This window comes from Suncus etruscus, chromosome 11, assembly GCF_024139225.1.
Source record: "Suncus etruscus isolate mSunEtr1 chromosome 11, mSunEtr1.pri.cur, whole genome shotgun sequence".
Classification (NCBI taxonomy): Eukaryota; Metazoa; Chordata; class Mammalia; order Eulipotyphla; family Soricidae; genus Suncus; species Suncus etruscus.
This window is the reverse complement of record NC_064858.1, coordinates 1,942,465-1,958,985: the sequence shown is the minus strand read 5'-3', so window position 1 is coordinate 1,958,985 and position 16,521 is coordinate 1,942,465. Positions and strand designations below refer to the sequence as shown.

The following is a 16,521-nucleotide window of genomic DNA, read 5'->3' as shown; positions in this document are numbered from 1 at the left end:
AGGAAATACATCCACGTAAGGCTAAACAGCAGCTGGCAGATGGCCGAATGACACTGCACCCCGGGTTTGGGGGCTGCAGCCCGTCCAGCCGTCTGTCTGACGCTACTTTTGAATGACAACCAATCCTAGCCCAACCTTGTATAGGACCAATAATTAAAAAAATCCACTCATCAGAGGTGGGCATCTTCTACTTAGCTCCATGAACTTTAGATTGCCATGCGGTCCATTCTCGGGGTCCTCATTTCTAAGGAGAGGCTAGACCCCAGCATGCTGGAATAAATTCCCTTGATTTTCATCACTCCCCGTCTCCCTGGTGGTCTTTCGGGTGGCGGATCCTGAGTTCCGGACTTAGCACCAGACCTTGGTCCTTTGCATGGTGGCACTGGGTGTTTCCCTCCTCTGCCCTCCTCGTGTTCCCAGGTAAGGGACACCCCAACTCAAAAGCTGGGGCGTTCGTTGCTTGATAGGGACACTCCCGACTTGCGCTGTTCTCCAAGGACCTGTGGGAATGGCAGAATTGGACCAGCCAAGCTGCACATGTGGGAAGTGGCTGCCCCTTGTGGCTTTGGCGGCAGATGCGAACCCAAAACTCCTGAAACAACTCGGCCGCCCCCGGGGCTGCCGCCGCCGCTCGCTCCATTTGGGGACTCTGGGGTCCGCTGAGCTGAGTGTGTGGGTCGATGGGAATGTGTGAATGGAACATTTCCTTACCGGGCTGTTTCTTTTGCTTTGTCAGACCACAGTCATGGAGGAAACGGCCATCTGGGAGCAGCACACGGTGACGCTTCACAGGGTGAGTGAGTGCGGGACGGTGGGGCGACCCGGGTATCAGCAGGCCAGGAGAAGGGGGACACTATGGCGGAAACCAGAGTCAGGCAAACAGGGCTTCAGCATGGCCCCTTCCTCATGAGTCCCGCTATTGGTCCTTCCCGTTTAGGGACGTCAGGGCAGAATGTCTGTCAGAGATAATGCAATTGAGGGGGGCTGGGAAAGGCGATTTATGGGGGTGTGCAATTAGCATAGAGCAGAGAGTACGGTGACAAGACTTAGAAATGATCCCTGTGGACAAGAGCTGGATGCTAAAAGGAGGGGACAGGCAGGATACTCCTTTAGGAACAATAATGCACAGCATAGTGCAGGGAAAAGGGGGATAGGAGGGGGGGGAAGAGAGAGAAAGAGAGAAGATACTGGTGGACACGCGCCTGGTGAAGGGCGTTGGACATTGTCTGACTGAAACTCCATCCTGAGCAACCATGGTGCTTGTCAGATGCTACGCATTGTCCCTGGTGCCAACTGAAAACTTCCTTGAGCACGCGTGGCAGGTTTGGGGTTCAGAGCAGAGCCCACCTGTGCAAGGGACACCTGGAGGTCGAAGGGACGTGTAGGTTGGAGGACTGGTTGCTGTGGCTCCCTGGAGAGCCGCCTAGGGTGAGGCAGAGCAGCACCTGCCTGCCTTGGGTCCTTCCCCCTTTGTTCTCTCTAGACAGCGAGGGGGCTGGGGCTTCTGTGCAGTGTATTCAGGGCCAAGGGTGCTTCCGGCTTGCTTCCCCTTCCTCTTCCTCCCAGAAGTGCGTTTGTGAGGCCGAGCCATTGTGTTGCTCTTTCTCAACTTGAAAAGGGGGAAATGGTGCCCGAGCCCTGTGCTGATGGGCTCATGAATGCTTCAAACTGCACACAACAGGGGCCGGAGCGATAGCACAGCTGTAAGGTGTTTGCTTTGCATCTGGCCGACACAGGACGACCCCCATTTTGAATCCCGGCATCCCGTAGGGTCCCCCGAGACTGCCAGGAGTGATTTCTGAGCGCAGAGCCAGGAGTAACTCCTGAGCGCCGCTGGGTGTGACCCAAAAGACAAATAAAAAAAAAAAAAAGAAAATCTGCACAGAATAAATATCAGTAAATAAGTCACCAAAGCCAGTGATTGCAGAGCAAGGTACGGCCTACACTTTGTTGACTTTCCAGCCCCCACCCCATAGTCGGAGGGTTAAACTGAGATTGTGAACTTGAGCAAAAGCTCTGCTTGTCGGAGCCCCAGAATGACCCCACGGCGCTGCCCTGGGGACCCTAAGAAAGTATTCAACAGTGTTGCCATGGCCCTTGCTTGCTGGTAATGACATGGTGATTTCCAGATTTTCTTACGTTATTTGAGGGGTCTCCCAGGCAGTCCTCAGGGGGCCTCAGGTGCCAGCCCACGGTGCTGGGAATACCTAGGCCCCCCAACCCTTGCTGTGCTGGGTCACCTGGCACCTGTGCTCGGCAACCGTGCCAACTGTGGCTGGGCTGGGCTGGACTGGACTGGGTACATGCACCCTATCCCTCTCCCCTGGCCTTTGGCCTTTGGAGCCCTTTTCTGGCTCATGCAGTGGAGTTGAAGTGGCCCTCGGGTTCCCTGTTGGCTCTGCTGCTGATCACGCTGTCACCGCCACGAGGAACACACTGTTTCTTTCCTGCCCATTGGTCACTGTGTCTGTCCAGTGCTAGCAGGCTTCTGCCCTTCAGAGTGTGCTGGTCCCAGTGTTTTTTGTGAGCCTCTGACGGGCTCCTGTGTGTTGCCATATACATATACAGAATAGCCTGCTATGACTCATCTGTGGCATCCCCTTCATGGAAGTGGGAGGACTGGCTGTTTCTTTCGCCAGTTTCCAGCTATCCGAGTGGTTTCAGCAGGTCGGGTTTGTCTCTTGGTCAGCACTTGGGAAGAAGTTGATCGGAGTCTTCCCTCAGCTTTACTTTTCGGAGTGACCCTGGTGGTGCCTTGAGTGTTGAATGGTGGATTGTGTGTTCCACAATCCCCAGAGAGGAAGAGGGATCCCCATGCCCTCTGCCCGGGTAGGACAAGAGATGCAGGTCCAGCAGCAGCTCTGACACGGGAAATAATCCGCACTCGGTTGGGAAGGAACAGCAGGCCAGAGACTCACACCGCAAGCTGTTCACCCATAGTCAGTCATCCTACCACGTGGAACCACGAGCCTAGACGGCAGCTTCCCTTCCAAGCCTCCAAAGCAGTCTTTATTGGAAAATATAAAGCCCGCCATCAAGGGAAGGGGGAAAAACCAGATGAGGAGACGATGGGGAAACATCTTTTTAACATGTAAACCAGAGGAACCGATCGAGAGGCATCTGGTTAGAACACAGTATGAGGACCAGTCCTCAGGCCTCCAACAACATCTCCCCCTACTTAATTCTATAAAAATCAAAATAAAATGGAAGGAACCAATGGAGAGACGTCTAATTAGAAGACAATGCGAGGACCAATCCAAAGGCCTCTACCAACACCTGAGCACCACTGGGTGAGGGCGGCCTCTCCATACAAGGCAAGAAAATCCCGAAAGGGCTCAAGGACTCAGGATGTCAAAAGCAAGGCGGCTGCTTGAGAGTGGCTCTGAGGATGAGCGGCTGAGTGAAGTTCCATTCAGGGAGCTGATCGAATAAGGAGAGAGCATGGGGTCGGGGTGCTGAGACAGTGAACCCCACCCGGGAAGATACCTTTGTTTTGCCAGATGGTTCCAGCCGGTAGTCTCCTGAGCACACGAAGAAGCAGCGAGTCCGGTTCCTGACTTTGCTCTGCGCCAGCCTGGACTCCAAGTGGACTTCGAGGGTCTGGGGATGCGGGTCTCCTGGCAGAGCCGTTGGGCTTCGACTCTGGCCCACATGGATCCCCACCACCAACCCAGGAATAGCCCTGGAGGGCACCAGCTGTGGTCCGAGGACACGTGGGTCTCTCGGGGAAGTGGGTCGGGACAGGGTCCAGCAAGCCCAGAGTGTGGCAGACACTCGCGACTCGAAGGGAAAGGCGATGGTTTCACCTGGAAGATTCCTTCAGGTTTCTTTGGTCACACCCTATGAAGCTCTACACCTATTTCTGGCTTAGTGTTTTTTTTTGGGTTCACTCCTGGGGGAACCCTGTTGTGTCCAGGAGCAAACCCAGGTTTCTCAAATGTTCTCCACAGCCCTGACATCGATAGGATTAAGACCTTTTCTCCCCATTTTTGAGGCTGGAGATGTTGGCCCTGTCTGTGTCCAGAGACTGGCCTTTATTTAGGTCAGGGACTGTGTTGCTGGGGATTTGACTTGGGGTTGGTAGGGAGTAGGATAAGCGTCTCTTGGGGGTGGGTGTGCACACTGAGCATGCTCAGGGCTCACTCTGGCAGTGCTCAGGGAACCACATGGGATGCCCAGGATCAACCCGGGTTGGCCGCTTGCAAGGCAAATGCCCTCCCTGCTGTGCTCTTGCTCCTGCCCAAGGACGTTCGTTGTGGTTTTGGTTTTGGGCCACACCCGGCCCCAAATGCTCAGGGCTTCCTCCTGTCTCTGCATTCAGGAATCACTCCTAGCAGTGTTCAGGGATATGGGGTGCAGGGTTTTGGCACACATACCCTCTTCTGTGTTCTTTGTCTGGATCAACAAGACAAGCATTTTATTTTACCTCCCTTGCTCTCTGATGCTTGATAGAAATAGCTATCAGAATAAATATTGATGTAAGCGGCGAACAATTTGTGAATTTGTGAACAATTCCAGCTAGCTTCTGGGTTTGTGTAGTTGTGTGTACTGATGTACCCCTGAGGGATGGAAATAAATACGTAGTAATTTATACACGAACATTCATTGTGGCATTGTTTCTCGTGGTCAGAAGATGGAAACCAGCCAAGTGCCCATCAGCTGAGCAATAGTTCCAAAGCTGTATGTCTGTGGCAGGAATTTCTTCCATTCAGCAGGGCAAAGAAGTGAAAGCTTCATGTCAGGGAACAGGGCCGGTCACAGGACTGTGTGTCTGCTCCCACGGTCCACTAGAGATCGGCGGTGGCTTATGTGAGTGGAGCAGAGGGTGGGGAATTTCTCAACACAAGACTGTGGCAGTGATTGTACAGATTTGGACACAAGAACTAGAGAATTCAACACTTTGGAGGAGGGGTCCTCAAACTTTTTAAACAAGGGACCAGTTCACTGTCCCTCAGACCATTGGAGGGTCTGACTCTAGTAAAAGCAAAACTTAGGAACGAATTCTTACGCACACTGCCTAGATCTTATTTTGCAATGAAGAAACAAAACAGATACAAACACAACATGTGGCCCGCGGGCCATAGTTTGAGGACCACTGCGATGCGCTAGTTATGATGCGTGAAACTATTCAGTAAGTCTGTGGAGACCACCAGGGGCAGACGGCTCTGGGAGACCAGGTTTAAGGCTGCTCTCCCCAACACCATTGGACCCCCTGGCTTTCGAGGTCTGTGTACATTGTGGAAGGCATCGTGAATTTTTTAAACCTTCATCTTATTAGAACCTATATGAAGTAGTTGTAGTAAACCGAATCTAAAAGTTAAGGGGGAATCCCCCCAAAGATCTTGAACCCAGTTTAAACATTTTTTTCATTTAGATGTCAAGTTTAATTTGTCTGTCTGTCTGTCTGTCTGCCTATCTGTCTATCTGTTTGGGGACCACATCTGACAGCTCCTGGCCCTGCAATCAGAAATAGCTCCTGGCAGGTTTGGGGGACCCTATGGCATGCGGGGGATTGAACCTAGGTCAGCCGCCTGCAAGGCAAATGCCCTTCCTGCTGTGCTTTTGCTCCAGTCCCTCAAGTTTAATTTTGAACCTGAATGTGTGAGGGATGTACTTTCTGAAAATGAGGACTGGTCTGTGCCGCGTAAGTCCCTGCACTGGACGTCCTGAACATTACTGTGCTTCCGGTATAGTGAAGGCCGTGACACATGGCATGCGGGAGATTGTAGTCACGTGCCAGGTCAGGGGGTCAGGGGTCTGTGACAGTTCCGGATGGAGCCGGGACAGGAGCTAGAAGCCGTCTGTGAACTGGGAGCCAGACCCAGAGTGTGGTCCCGTGTGGGAATGAATGTTAGGGGAAGGACATGGTCCAAGAAACGGGGCACGTCGGGGTCGATGTATAGTGGCCTTGGGTTGGGCTTGTGGCTCGCTAGACCTGAGACATTCAGGTGGTGCCCAACAATGGGACCATTCAGGGGAAGCAGTGGCCGGTCTGGTCCTCAGCCCTGTGCCCACTGCTCGAGTCACAGTGTTTTTGCTACTCTTGTCCACAACCCTGTCATCTGTCTCCTGTCGCCCTGCCTCCTTTCCCATTTCCCTGACTTCTTGTCCCCCTTTCCTCTGTCCCCCTGTACCATGTCTGTCCCCCTGTCCCCATCCCAATCCCTGTCACCTGTCTCTCCATCCCCTGCGACTACCTCTGGCTCTGCTTGGGGCTCAGTCCCTTGGCCACCTGTGCAGTGCCCGGGATGGAACTGGGGCTGGCCATGTGCAAGGCGGGTGTCTCATGGGTTCCAGGGCTTCGTCTTTTCTTCATCTTTCAGGGGTCCTAACCTCAGCATCTCTAGAGACTGTCCTGAAGACTCCCCCTCCTCCCCCAGATATCTTCCCTCTGCTGTGGGGAGGCTGGACCCGGCCACACCCCATCCATCTGGCACCACATACCTGCGTGTGTGTGGTTCCTTCAGAGGCCTGTGGGCCCGTGCACTTCCCTCAATTGCTTGGGCCTGAGCGGTTCCTCATGCCCAGCTTGCATTCCAGGAACAAGCCCCATTGTCGTGGAGTGTTTCTGTGGTGTTGGTCTGTTTGCTCTGTTGTTAGCGTGTGCGTTCAGGTCCGTGAGTGATGCTGGATGGGCTTTAGTGTTGGGGGGATGTGGCTGGACAGCTCAGCAGGCAGAAGGTGTGCTGGGCCTGCTGTAGTGGGCCCAGTTATCATCCTGGTGCTGAGTGAAGCCAAGAACTACAGTAAAGTGAGTTCTGTCTCCATGGGGAATTTTGATTGATTGTTCATCATTGCGATCAGATTCAGCAGCAACTTCAGCTGTTTCCTGAAGAAACTAGCAGTTTCTGTTCATCTGTTTCTCCTCTCCAGGAATCCTTTGGTTTGAGTTTTTTCATATCTGTTACTTGTTTCTGCAGTTGATCTAACTCTCTTTATGGGTTTCCTATTTTTGTGAATGGAGAGTTTTAATTGTGATTTTTTTTTCACTTATGGAAATTCATCACATAGTTGACATAGTTGAACATAATACATTTGTTTCCAGATAGATAAAAGCAAAGTTACTAAAAAAAAAATAGAAAAATTAGAAAAAGGAAGAGAAGAAAAATTAAAGAAAGAAAAAAAGAAGTACAGTTGCAAGCACATTTGTGAAGATTACTATATCTCCAGTGTAGTTGTTAATACAATAGCAGAAGGTTTAGTAAGCTCTTGCTGGCTGACGGTTTTTTACATTGGTGTTAAATTCTGTTAAATGTTCCTGACAACACGCTCTCCTGCCCATATTCTCTAGGAGAATAGGGATGACAGCATCAAAAAATGAAGTTGTCCAGAAATTAATTTGATTTTTTGTTGTTGGTTTTGGGCTACACCCAACAGTGCTCAGGGATTACTCCTGGCTCTGCGCTCAGAAATCCCCCCCTGGCAGAGTCTGTAATTAGTTCAGGACGGGGTCTTTTGCCTGGGCTGTTCTCAGTCCTTGTAAAGATTTTCAGTCCATTTTGAAGGACATGCTTTAAAAAGGTAAGGAGGGGCCAGAGCCACTGGGGAGGGTATTTATCTTCCACGCAGCCCTCCTGGATTTAGGCCCCGGCACCCCATAGGGCCCTCTGAGCCCTGCTAGGCCTGATTCCTGAGTGCAGAGCCAGGAATCAGTCTTGAGCATCACCGGGTGTGGTCCCAATCTTAATTGGGACCAGAGAGTAAGAATATAGGGTCTGGGGTGCTTCCACAGTGCTTCTACAGCTGGCCCTGGTTCATCCCGCAGCACTATATGGACCTCTAAATGTAGACCTGGGGACACCCCTGCAACATTACATTGCCAGCTGTGATTCAAGCACTCCTGCATTCCCTCGAAAGCCATAAATAATTGGGTTGGGGCTCCTGTTCAGCTCTCTAGTACTTCCTTTGCTTGTCGAGGCCCCGGGTTTGCTCCCTGGCTCTGCCCTAAACAATAAAAGTAATTTAAGTGCTTCATGTAATTAGTACAGATATAGGCATACAAATATTATAGTGTCCTAATCATGCAGAGGGTTTGAGCGCCATGGAAGGAAGCTAGGATAATGTTTTTCTCATTTTAAATTTGGGCCCCACATAACTGCTCAGGGATCACTTCTGGAGAACATTGGTGGGGGGGGGGGGGTTATGATGCCAGGGATCGAACCTGGGTCAGGTACTTGCAAGGCACACAACCAATCTGCTGTGCCATTGCTCCAGCCCTGCTTGACATTATTCCGTCAGGAGCACTTCCCCCCTTCTGTCCATCCATTGTGGCGCAAGTGGTTCTGTGGCCAGGCACTGCCGTCTCCTCTGATAATTCAGAGCAGAGACCACACCAGGTAGAGGGCCCAGAGGTTGGCATGCAAAGACCTGTGCCTCTTTCTTGGTTTTTGGGCCATGCCCAGCAGTGCTGAGAACCGTCTCCTGACTTCACTCAGGAGCAAGCTCAAGGGACCTTATCAGACGAAGGGGATCAAACCCAGGTCACTGCGTGCAAGACACGTACCCTGCCCAACACACAGACCTACCTTTGGGCCTACCTTGTCACCTCCAGTACCCCACTCACCCCAGTGTATCCCCTGACCCCTTCCCAGAACTGCTGAGGAAGTTTCATTGTTAAAGTGATTTTAGGAGCCAGAGTGATTTGATAGCACAGTGATAGGGCATTTGCCTTGCATGCAGCAGACCCGACACGGAACTGGGTTCAATCCCCAGCATCCCACATGGTAGCCCAGGGTCCCCCGAGCCTATCTGGAGCGATTTCTGAGCTCAGAGCCAGGAGTAACCCCAGAGCGCTGCCGGGCGTGGCCCTAAAAAACAAAAACTAAGATAAAAGCGATCTCAAGGTTTCGATGATTGAGTCGCAGTGTGCTTCCTTCCAGTTAGGAGTATTCACATGACTCACTGGCTGTGTGTTAACCATCATGGCCAGCGTGTTCCCACCCAGACATTTCATCCGGGGCAGAGCGCTGACGTGACTGTGCATGAAGCGTGAAGCGGGTGTTTGTAGGGATAAGACTTGTCATCCTCTCTCTCTCTCTGGGTTGGGCCTTGGAGAGTCGCTTTTGAGTGTTGCATGTTTTGATGGTAGAATTATGACATGATGCGTCTCATTCACTGATCCTAACATTCCTTCCTCCCCCTTTTGTTTTCTGTAATTACTGCTCCAGGCTCCTGGGTTTGGGTTTGGAATCGCCATATCCGGCGGAAGAGATAACCCCCATTTCCAGAGTGGGGAGACCTCCATCGTGATCTCGGATGTGCTGAAAGGCGGCCCGGCAGAAGGGCAGCTCCAGTAAGTGGGGTCCTCTCCTGGGGCGCTCCCTCTCGGAGACGCATCCCACTCTTTATGTGGGTGCTGGTGAGAGTCCAGGATGGAAAAGAGCGTGTTGCTTCATGTGAGCCTCAACCTGGCCTTCAGGAGACTTTTCCCCCAGCCAGGCACTTGGTCAGTGTGAAAATAAGCAGAGGGAGAAAGGGCCGGGACACAGTAGCCAGACTTGAGAGCATAGTCCGGATTGAAAGAAGATTGAAAGGAGTGTTTTACTTTGAAAAAGGGAATCTTTCTTTCCAAGTTTGTCAGCTAATGTGTTCACTGCTCTGGTGTCTGATGGAAAGTTCCTTGTGCTATCTTTAATGTAGTCGGCCCTTTGGGGACAAAATGATTTACCCAGAATATGTTTTTTTAAACATAGTTTTTTTTTTTTCTTTTTTTTTTTTTTTGGTGGGGGGGGCCCACACCCAGCAGCTCTCAGGAGTTCCTCCTGGCTCTCTGCTCAGAAATTGCTCCTAGCAGCCACGGGGACTATCTGGGATGCCGGAATTCGAACCACTGTTGGTCCTGTGTTGCCTGCTTGCAAGGCAAACAAGGCAAACACTCTACTGCTGTGCTATCTCTCCAGCCCCTAAACATAGTTTTCTTTTTTTGTTTATTTTTGGTTTTTCCTTTGTTTTTTTTTTTTTTTTTTTTTTTTAGTTACATAGTTGTTTTTAAACACACACACACACACAGTTTAAAAAATTAACTTACAGGACTGGAGAGATAGCATAGTGGTAGGGCATTTGCCTTGCATGCAGCCAACCCAGGAGGGACCTGGGTTAATTCCTGGCATCCTGTACGGTTCCCGAGCCTGCCAGGACCGATTTCTGAATGCAGAGCCAGGAGTGACCCCTGAGTGCCACTGGGTATGGCCCAACAATCAACCAATCAATAAAAAAAAAAAAATGGGGCCAGAGAGATAGCATGGAGGTAAGACATTTGCCTTGCATGCAGAAAGACAGTGGTTTGAATCCCGGCATCCCATATGGTCCCCCAACCCTGCCTGGAGTGATTTTTGAGCATAGTGCCAGGAGTAACACCTGAGCACTGCTGGGTGTGACCCAAACTCCCACCCCCCCCCAAAAAAAAATTAACTTGCAGGGCTGGAATGGTAGCACAGTGGTAGGGCATTTGCCTTGTATGTGGCTGATCCAGGATGGATGCTGGTTTGATCTCCCAGCATCCCATATGGTTCCTCGAGCCAGGAGCGATTTCTGAGCTCAGAGCCAGAGTAACCCGAATGCTGCCAGGTCTGGCCCCCCAAAAACAAACATGCAAAAAACTTGCAGTTAGTTACTCGGTAAATATTTTTAGGAGAGGTGCAATCCATTGGACACTTGATCAGTGATGTGAAGTCAGATTAATTAGCATATAAGTAGAATGCTTTTTAGAAATACACTTTAGAAAATCTTTTCACAAACGTGCGTGTCTTGTCTAATGTCGTTTGGGTGACTTTTCCTCCAGGGAGAATGACCGAGTCGCAATGGTCAATGGAGTCTCAATGGACAACGTCGAACACGCCTTTGCAGTTCAGCAGCTGAGAAAAAGTGGCAAAAACGCAAAAATCGTAAGTCCCGTATCCCTGCCTGTTGGTTCGTGCCTGGTATCTGACTCTCCTTCCTCTGAGAACAAAGAGAAATGGGAACGTATCTCTGAAGTCGGTCGTTTCCCAGCCAAACCAGGATTCTGGCCGCTGTGTGTCTCTTCCCGGTTTCCGTCCTGGGCGTTTGTCCCACTGGGAGAGCATAGAAGGAGGATGTTGGCTGTGGGTTGTGCCCTGCCCTGCTTGGTGGCCCTTCTCTCTAGGGCTGGGTAGACTGACTCTTGCTTGGTGTGGTGACAGTTTGGACCAACAAGGCCCTCTCTGCCTTCTGCCTTAGCCTATGTTTAAAGGGCAGGTTTTACCTCTAATCTGGAAGCACATGAGCCCTGAGCACAGAGCCAGGAGCCCTGTGCACCGCCAAGCAGGGCCCAAAACCAAGCAAAAAATTTTTTGACCACACATATCATCGCTCAGGGCTTACCCCTGCTTGTACTAGGGAATCACTCCTGGCAAGCTCAAGGGACTCTAGAGTAGTGGGGGGTATCACACCCGGGTCAGCTTGTACAAGGCGAGCACCTCACCCCAGAACTGTCTCTCCAGCTCAGATTGCTAATATTTTATGATTGCTGTTCCATATAAATTGAACAGCTGTTGCTAGTTTTTTTTTTGTTTTGTTTTTGGGCCATACCCGGTGAAGTTCAGGTGTTACTCCTGGCTATGTGCTCAGAAATTGCTCCTGGCTTGAGGGACCATATGGGATGCCAGGGGATCGAACTGTGGTTCATCCTAGGCTAGCGCTTGTGCCGCCGCTCCAGCCCCGCTGCTGCTTTCTTTCTTTGCTGTTACACAAGTTGGACTACAGCATTACTAGTGCCTTAAGAGTCTTCTACTGCATTTCATGGGAAATTGGGGGTGTTCTGCCAATATCCTTTGTGCATATCTGATTTTTCGAGTCCTTCCTTATACTCTGATGTGAGTCTTTCTGGTCAGGCTGTTCTGCATATATGAGTCCAGTCAGCGACACAGCCAGGAGAGGGGTTTTCCCCATAGAAATAGGCCTTGAGGGACAGAGATCTCCATCCGGTCACATACATAGGGAGGCCAGGTGGGGAACTTGGGGGACTCAGGTGAGAAGGTGAAGTGGAGCTTGATTTTGGGTCTTCATTAGCCAAGACCCGTTTTCTCCTTCTCTGGAAGGACTCTGTCATGGTTTTCCTTGCAATTTAGACCAAGACTCACCCTGTCTTGAGCTTGGCCTTCCGTTGTAAAGTTCCTTCTCAGCAGCCCCCCTGAGTGCTGCCAGTGCCTGCGGCCCTGTGGACTTTTTCTGGAGCTGACCGAGATTCCCCCTCCACCCCGTCCTCACGAACATACCCCCTGTTCTTTCCTGTGTCTCATATTGCCGATGGGGAAAGTGTTGGTCTGGTTGTCGGCTTTCCGTAAGCTCAGACTCTTTTTTATTTATTTATTTTGTTTTGTTTTTGGGTCACACCCGGCAGCGCTCAGGGGTTCCCCCTGGCTCTACGGTCAAAAATCGCTCCTGGCAGGTTCGGGGGACCCTGTGGGATGCCAAGATTCGAACCACTGTCCTTCTGCATGCAAGGCAAACGCCCTACCTCCATGCTAGCTCTCCGGCCCCAGGCTCAGACTCTTGATGCCCAATAACAGTTTCTCGGGTTGGATTAAAAATGTTAAGAGTTTTGGGGGCCAGAGCGATAGCACAGCGGAGGAGGTGTTTTCCTTGCACATGGCTGACTGAACTCGGGCTCTATGCCCGGCATCCCATTGGTTCTCCGAGCTGGCCAGGAGTAATTTCTGAGTGCTGATGATAGGATGACTGCCATCAAGGAAGCATACTGACCTTGGCTTAGCAGCAGCTCTAGTGGGGCTCGAAACAGATCAAGTGCTTCTAGCCGCGAGCGTGTCTCCATTTCACTCAACTCTGATGCACTCAGAGGAACGTGAGTTGCGAGCAGAATTGGTCAGACTCCCTGGCGCAAGGCCTTCTCTGTGCTTCGGGGTCTGTGTGCGCTCTCCACGGTGCAGTTCCTACGTGCAGACACACCCCGCCCCCTCCCAGCACCCTTGCCCAGGGCCGTGTGCCATTGTGTCCACCTCACACTGCTTAAGCTTGCTGGAGGACACTCGGGTGCTGTGGGCTTGGCTTCAGCAGTGTTGAACCTCATCTTGGGATGGTGGAGTCTGCTCCCGGCCGAGCCTCTGTCCTTTACATCGTCTGCGGGGGCCACCGGCCTTTTCGGGACTAGCACCCAGGGGGCGGTTTGTTCATGTTGGTTGGTGTCATTTTCTTGCCGCACAGAAGTGGTTTCACACTCGGTCAATCACCATCAACAAATCCTTGGGGTTGCCTTTGGGGATCTGGTGACAGAAAGTTTGGCCTTGGCCTGGGTTTCACAACCTGTGAAGGCTGGGGCTGAAGGTGGAGCTCCTTGAGGGAGGGAGGGAGGGAGGGAGGGAGGGAGGGAGGGAGGGAGGGAAGGAGAGAAGGGAAGAAGGTAGATCATGACTCAAACACACACACACACACACACACACACACACACACACACACACGCACGCACGCACGCACGCACACATGCACGCATAAGCGCATGCTTGGGGCCCAGAAAGGTCCTGGGAGGCGGCACCATGTAGAAGAATAGGCCATGGTGCTGTTGGGAAGGGGGTCTGGGGTTCAGGGCGACATCAGGACGGGCCCTCCAGCGCACTGTCCCCCCACTGCAGACCATTCGGAGGAAGAAGAAGGTGCAGATCCCTGTGACCCGGCCTGAGCCCGAGCCCGTGTCAGAGAACGACGAGGACAGCTACGAGGAGGACGTGCGGGATGCCCGTGGCAGCCGCGCTGCACCAGGGAACCGCAGGAGCGACAAGAGCTGGGCAAGGGACAGGAGTGCCAGCAGGGACCGGAGCCTGTCCCCGCGCTCTGACCGGCGCTCCTTGTCCTCCAGCCAGCCCCCCAAGCCCACCAAAGTCACGCTGGTGAAGTCCCGGAAGAATGAAGGTGAGGACCACTTGGGGCTGGGGGGGGCAGGGGTGGCCACAAGGGCAGGTGTCCCTATCTGGGCTTCCAGAGCCACTCGTCCCTCCGTGTATATCCGGAGCCTCCATGTTCTGTGTTCTGTTTCTCTTCACTGAGCTCCCTGGGCTGCCTTCTGCATTACTTTCCCAGCTGACTCGCTCCTGCTGGGCTGTCGGAACCACAAGCCTCACTCCTGGTTTCGCTGAACTGGGGCAGTAGGTTGACATGCAGCAGCTGGGGGGTGGGGGGGGAGAACCGGCTGTTGCTGCTGCTGCGAAGGGAGGGGCCCCGTTCAATAGTTTCCGTCTCGTCAGTGCACTCAGGACCTTCATTTCTCTCAAGCAGGAGGATGTCTCTGCCCTTCGCCCTTCTCAGTCCTTGCTCCCCTGCCTGCACCCTTAGCCAGGCCCTGTAGAGGTGCCTCTCTGTTGCATGTGCATGTGTGTGTGTTTCTGAGCCATGTGTGTTTGTGTGTGTGTGTTTTTCTGAGCCATCCGCCTGGCCAGTGCCACTGTGGGGAGAGCTCCCAGCCACCCACTGACCTTTGCAGGCTCATGTGTCCCTGGCACCCCCGTCTCCCAGCCTCAATGCTACAGTGCTCGTCCCCTTATGTGTTCCTGCAAGCCAGGGCTCATTTCCAAGTCGGGGTCCCTGATCCCACACTGGGCAGGTGTGTTAAGGTCAGTCCGAGGCAGTAAGACTCGGCGTTCCACCTTCTGAGAACTCCACCAGGAGTGCCCTGGGTCAGGAAAACACCCACCTAGCCAGGCTTGTCCCCATTCTCTATGTCAGCAGGAAAATGTCTGCCTGCCCAGGGCTCAGCATCACCTCCCGAATTGACTCTAGAATTGTACGGTTCAGCTGCCTTGGCAGAAGTGGGTTGGAACCCTCTACAGGGGCAGCAGGAAACACAGCCAGACCTGTGTCTCTCTCCACATAGGGACCCTCATTGCCTTTTCTTGTGGTCCTCTGTGTGCTCACGCAGGGCGAGGCCTGCAGGACTTCCTGAAGTGCTTAGATTTCTGTGTGGTGGGCGGCCTCTGTGTGGTGGGTGACCTGCCCCAGATGCACTGAGATGTCTTTGTCTTTTCAGAGTACGGGCTCCGACTGGCCAGCCACATCTTTGTGAAGGAGATCTCCCAGGACAGCTTGGCAGCAAGAGATGGCAACATCCAGGAAGGAGACGTTGTGCTCAAGGTCTGGCCACTCGAGTGCTTTCTTTCAGCAGGGAGACAGGAGACTGACCCTGTCCTCAGGGGGTTTGCTGGGCAGCCAGCGTTTGGGGACGGGTTGTCTGGAGTCTGCTGTTCTGGTCCCCAGGGCCTTGCTCTGTTAATGTCCCCAGAGCATGGGTCTCCACATGCTGCCCCTGGTGGTCAGAGCTTCACCATTCGCACCCAGGCCCCGTCCTCAGAAGGAGGTTATATGGTGTGGCCAGGCCAATTTTTTAATTTTTTAATTTTTTTTGGTTTTGGGGCCACACCAGGCAGTGCTCAGGGTTCCTCCTGGCTCTGCACTCAAAAATTGCTCCTGGCAGGCTTGGGGGACCCTATGGGATGGATGGGAGATTAAGGACCACTTCCATGACGGCACACTCAGCATTTCTCTTTGGTCTTTGAGGCAGTGCTGGAGCGTTTGGGGTCTGCAGCAGGGCACGGCATAGTGTAGCGGACTTGTCTCATGGTCTGTCCCACCTCTTGACCTGCTGTTTCTTTCCTCTCGTAGATCAACGGGACTGTGACAGAAAACATGTCCCTGACAGACGCGAAGACGTTGATAGAAAGATCCAGAGGCAAGTTGAAGATGGTGGTCCAGCGAGATGAGCGGGGAACGCTGCTGAACGTGCCCGACCTATCCGATAGCATCCACTCAGCCAATGCTTCCGAGCGTGATGGTAAGGGCCTTTCTGGGCCAGGCCAGGAAGGCCAGGTCCTGGTCGTGCTCCTCAGCCTCGGGGACCATGACCTGTAGGGAGTAGCCGGTGCATGCACACAAACGGGTTGGTTTGGGGGTCTCTGCGACTCTCGTTTTTCCAGAGTTATGTCCTGGGAGCTCTGATTACCCCTCTCTCTCCACAGACATTTCCGAGATCCAGTCCCTGGCCTCAGACCATTCTGGCCGCTCCCATGACCGACCCGCCCGCCACAGCCGCTCACGCTCTCCGGACCAGCGCTCCGAGCCCTCCGAGCCTTCCCGCCACTCTCCGCCGCAGCCCAGCAACGGCAGGTAAAGCACCCCGTGCGTTGCATGAGCTGTGGGGAGCGGATACCCTGGGCTTGGTCCTGGCACATACCACGAGGATGTGGGGGCATCTTCGAGATACAAGAGGGCTATCCTCAGGGGAATCTCCTCTGTCTCTGCAGATTGGAGGGATCTTCAGGCCTACTCAGTATGTGTGTGTTTGGGGGGGGGGGGCTCCATCCTCTACGCACTGTCCTTACTGTCCATAACAGAGTCACCATCTGACAGGACCAGTGGGGTGTCTGCCTGGGGGCTGGATGGGTCCCTCTGTGCCTACCGCAGTCGGGTGGATGGTGTCCCACCACATGGAACTGTTCTCTGTACTCAGGTCTATTTTGTGTTTGGTTTTGGGCCATACCCAGTGGTGGTCTGGCCCGCACC

General features: G+C 52.9%; 1 protein-coding gene across 1 annotated transcript in view; it reads left to right on the top strand.

Annotated features, from left to right (window-relative positions):
* The window catches only part of TJP1 (tight junction protein 1), a 140,835-nt gene that overhangs the window by 86,883 nt on the left and 37,431 nt on the right, over positions 1-16,521 (top strand). The window contains exons 3-9 of the mRNA XM_049782664.1: positions 737-793; positions 9,168-9,292; positions 10,781-10,883; positions 13,605-13,881; positions 14,993-15,096; positions 15,625-15,793; positions 15,978-16,125. Coding sequence (XP_049638621.1) covers positions 737-793; positions 9,168-9,292; positions 10,781-10,883; positions 13,605-13,881; positions 14,993-15,096; positions 15,625-15,793; positions 15,978-16,125 — 983 coding nt within the window. The remainder of the gene's footprint in view (positions 1-736; positions 794-9,167; positions 9,293-10,780; positions 10,884-13,604; positions 13,882-14,992; positions 15,097-15,624; positions 15,794-15,977; positions 16,126-16,521) is intronic.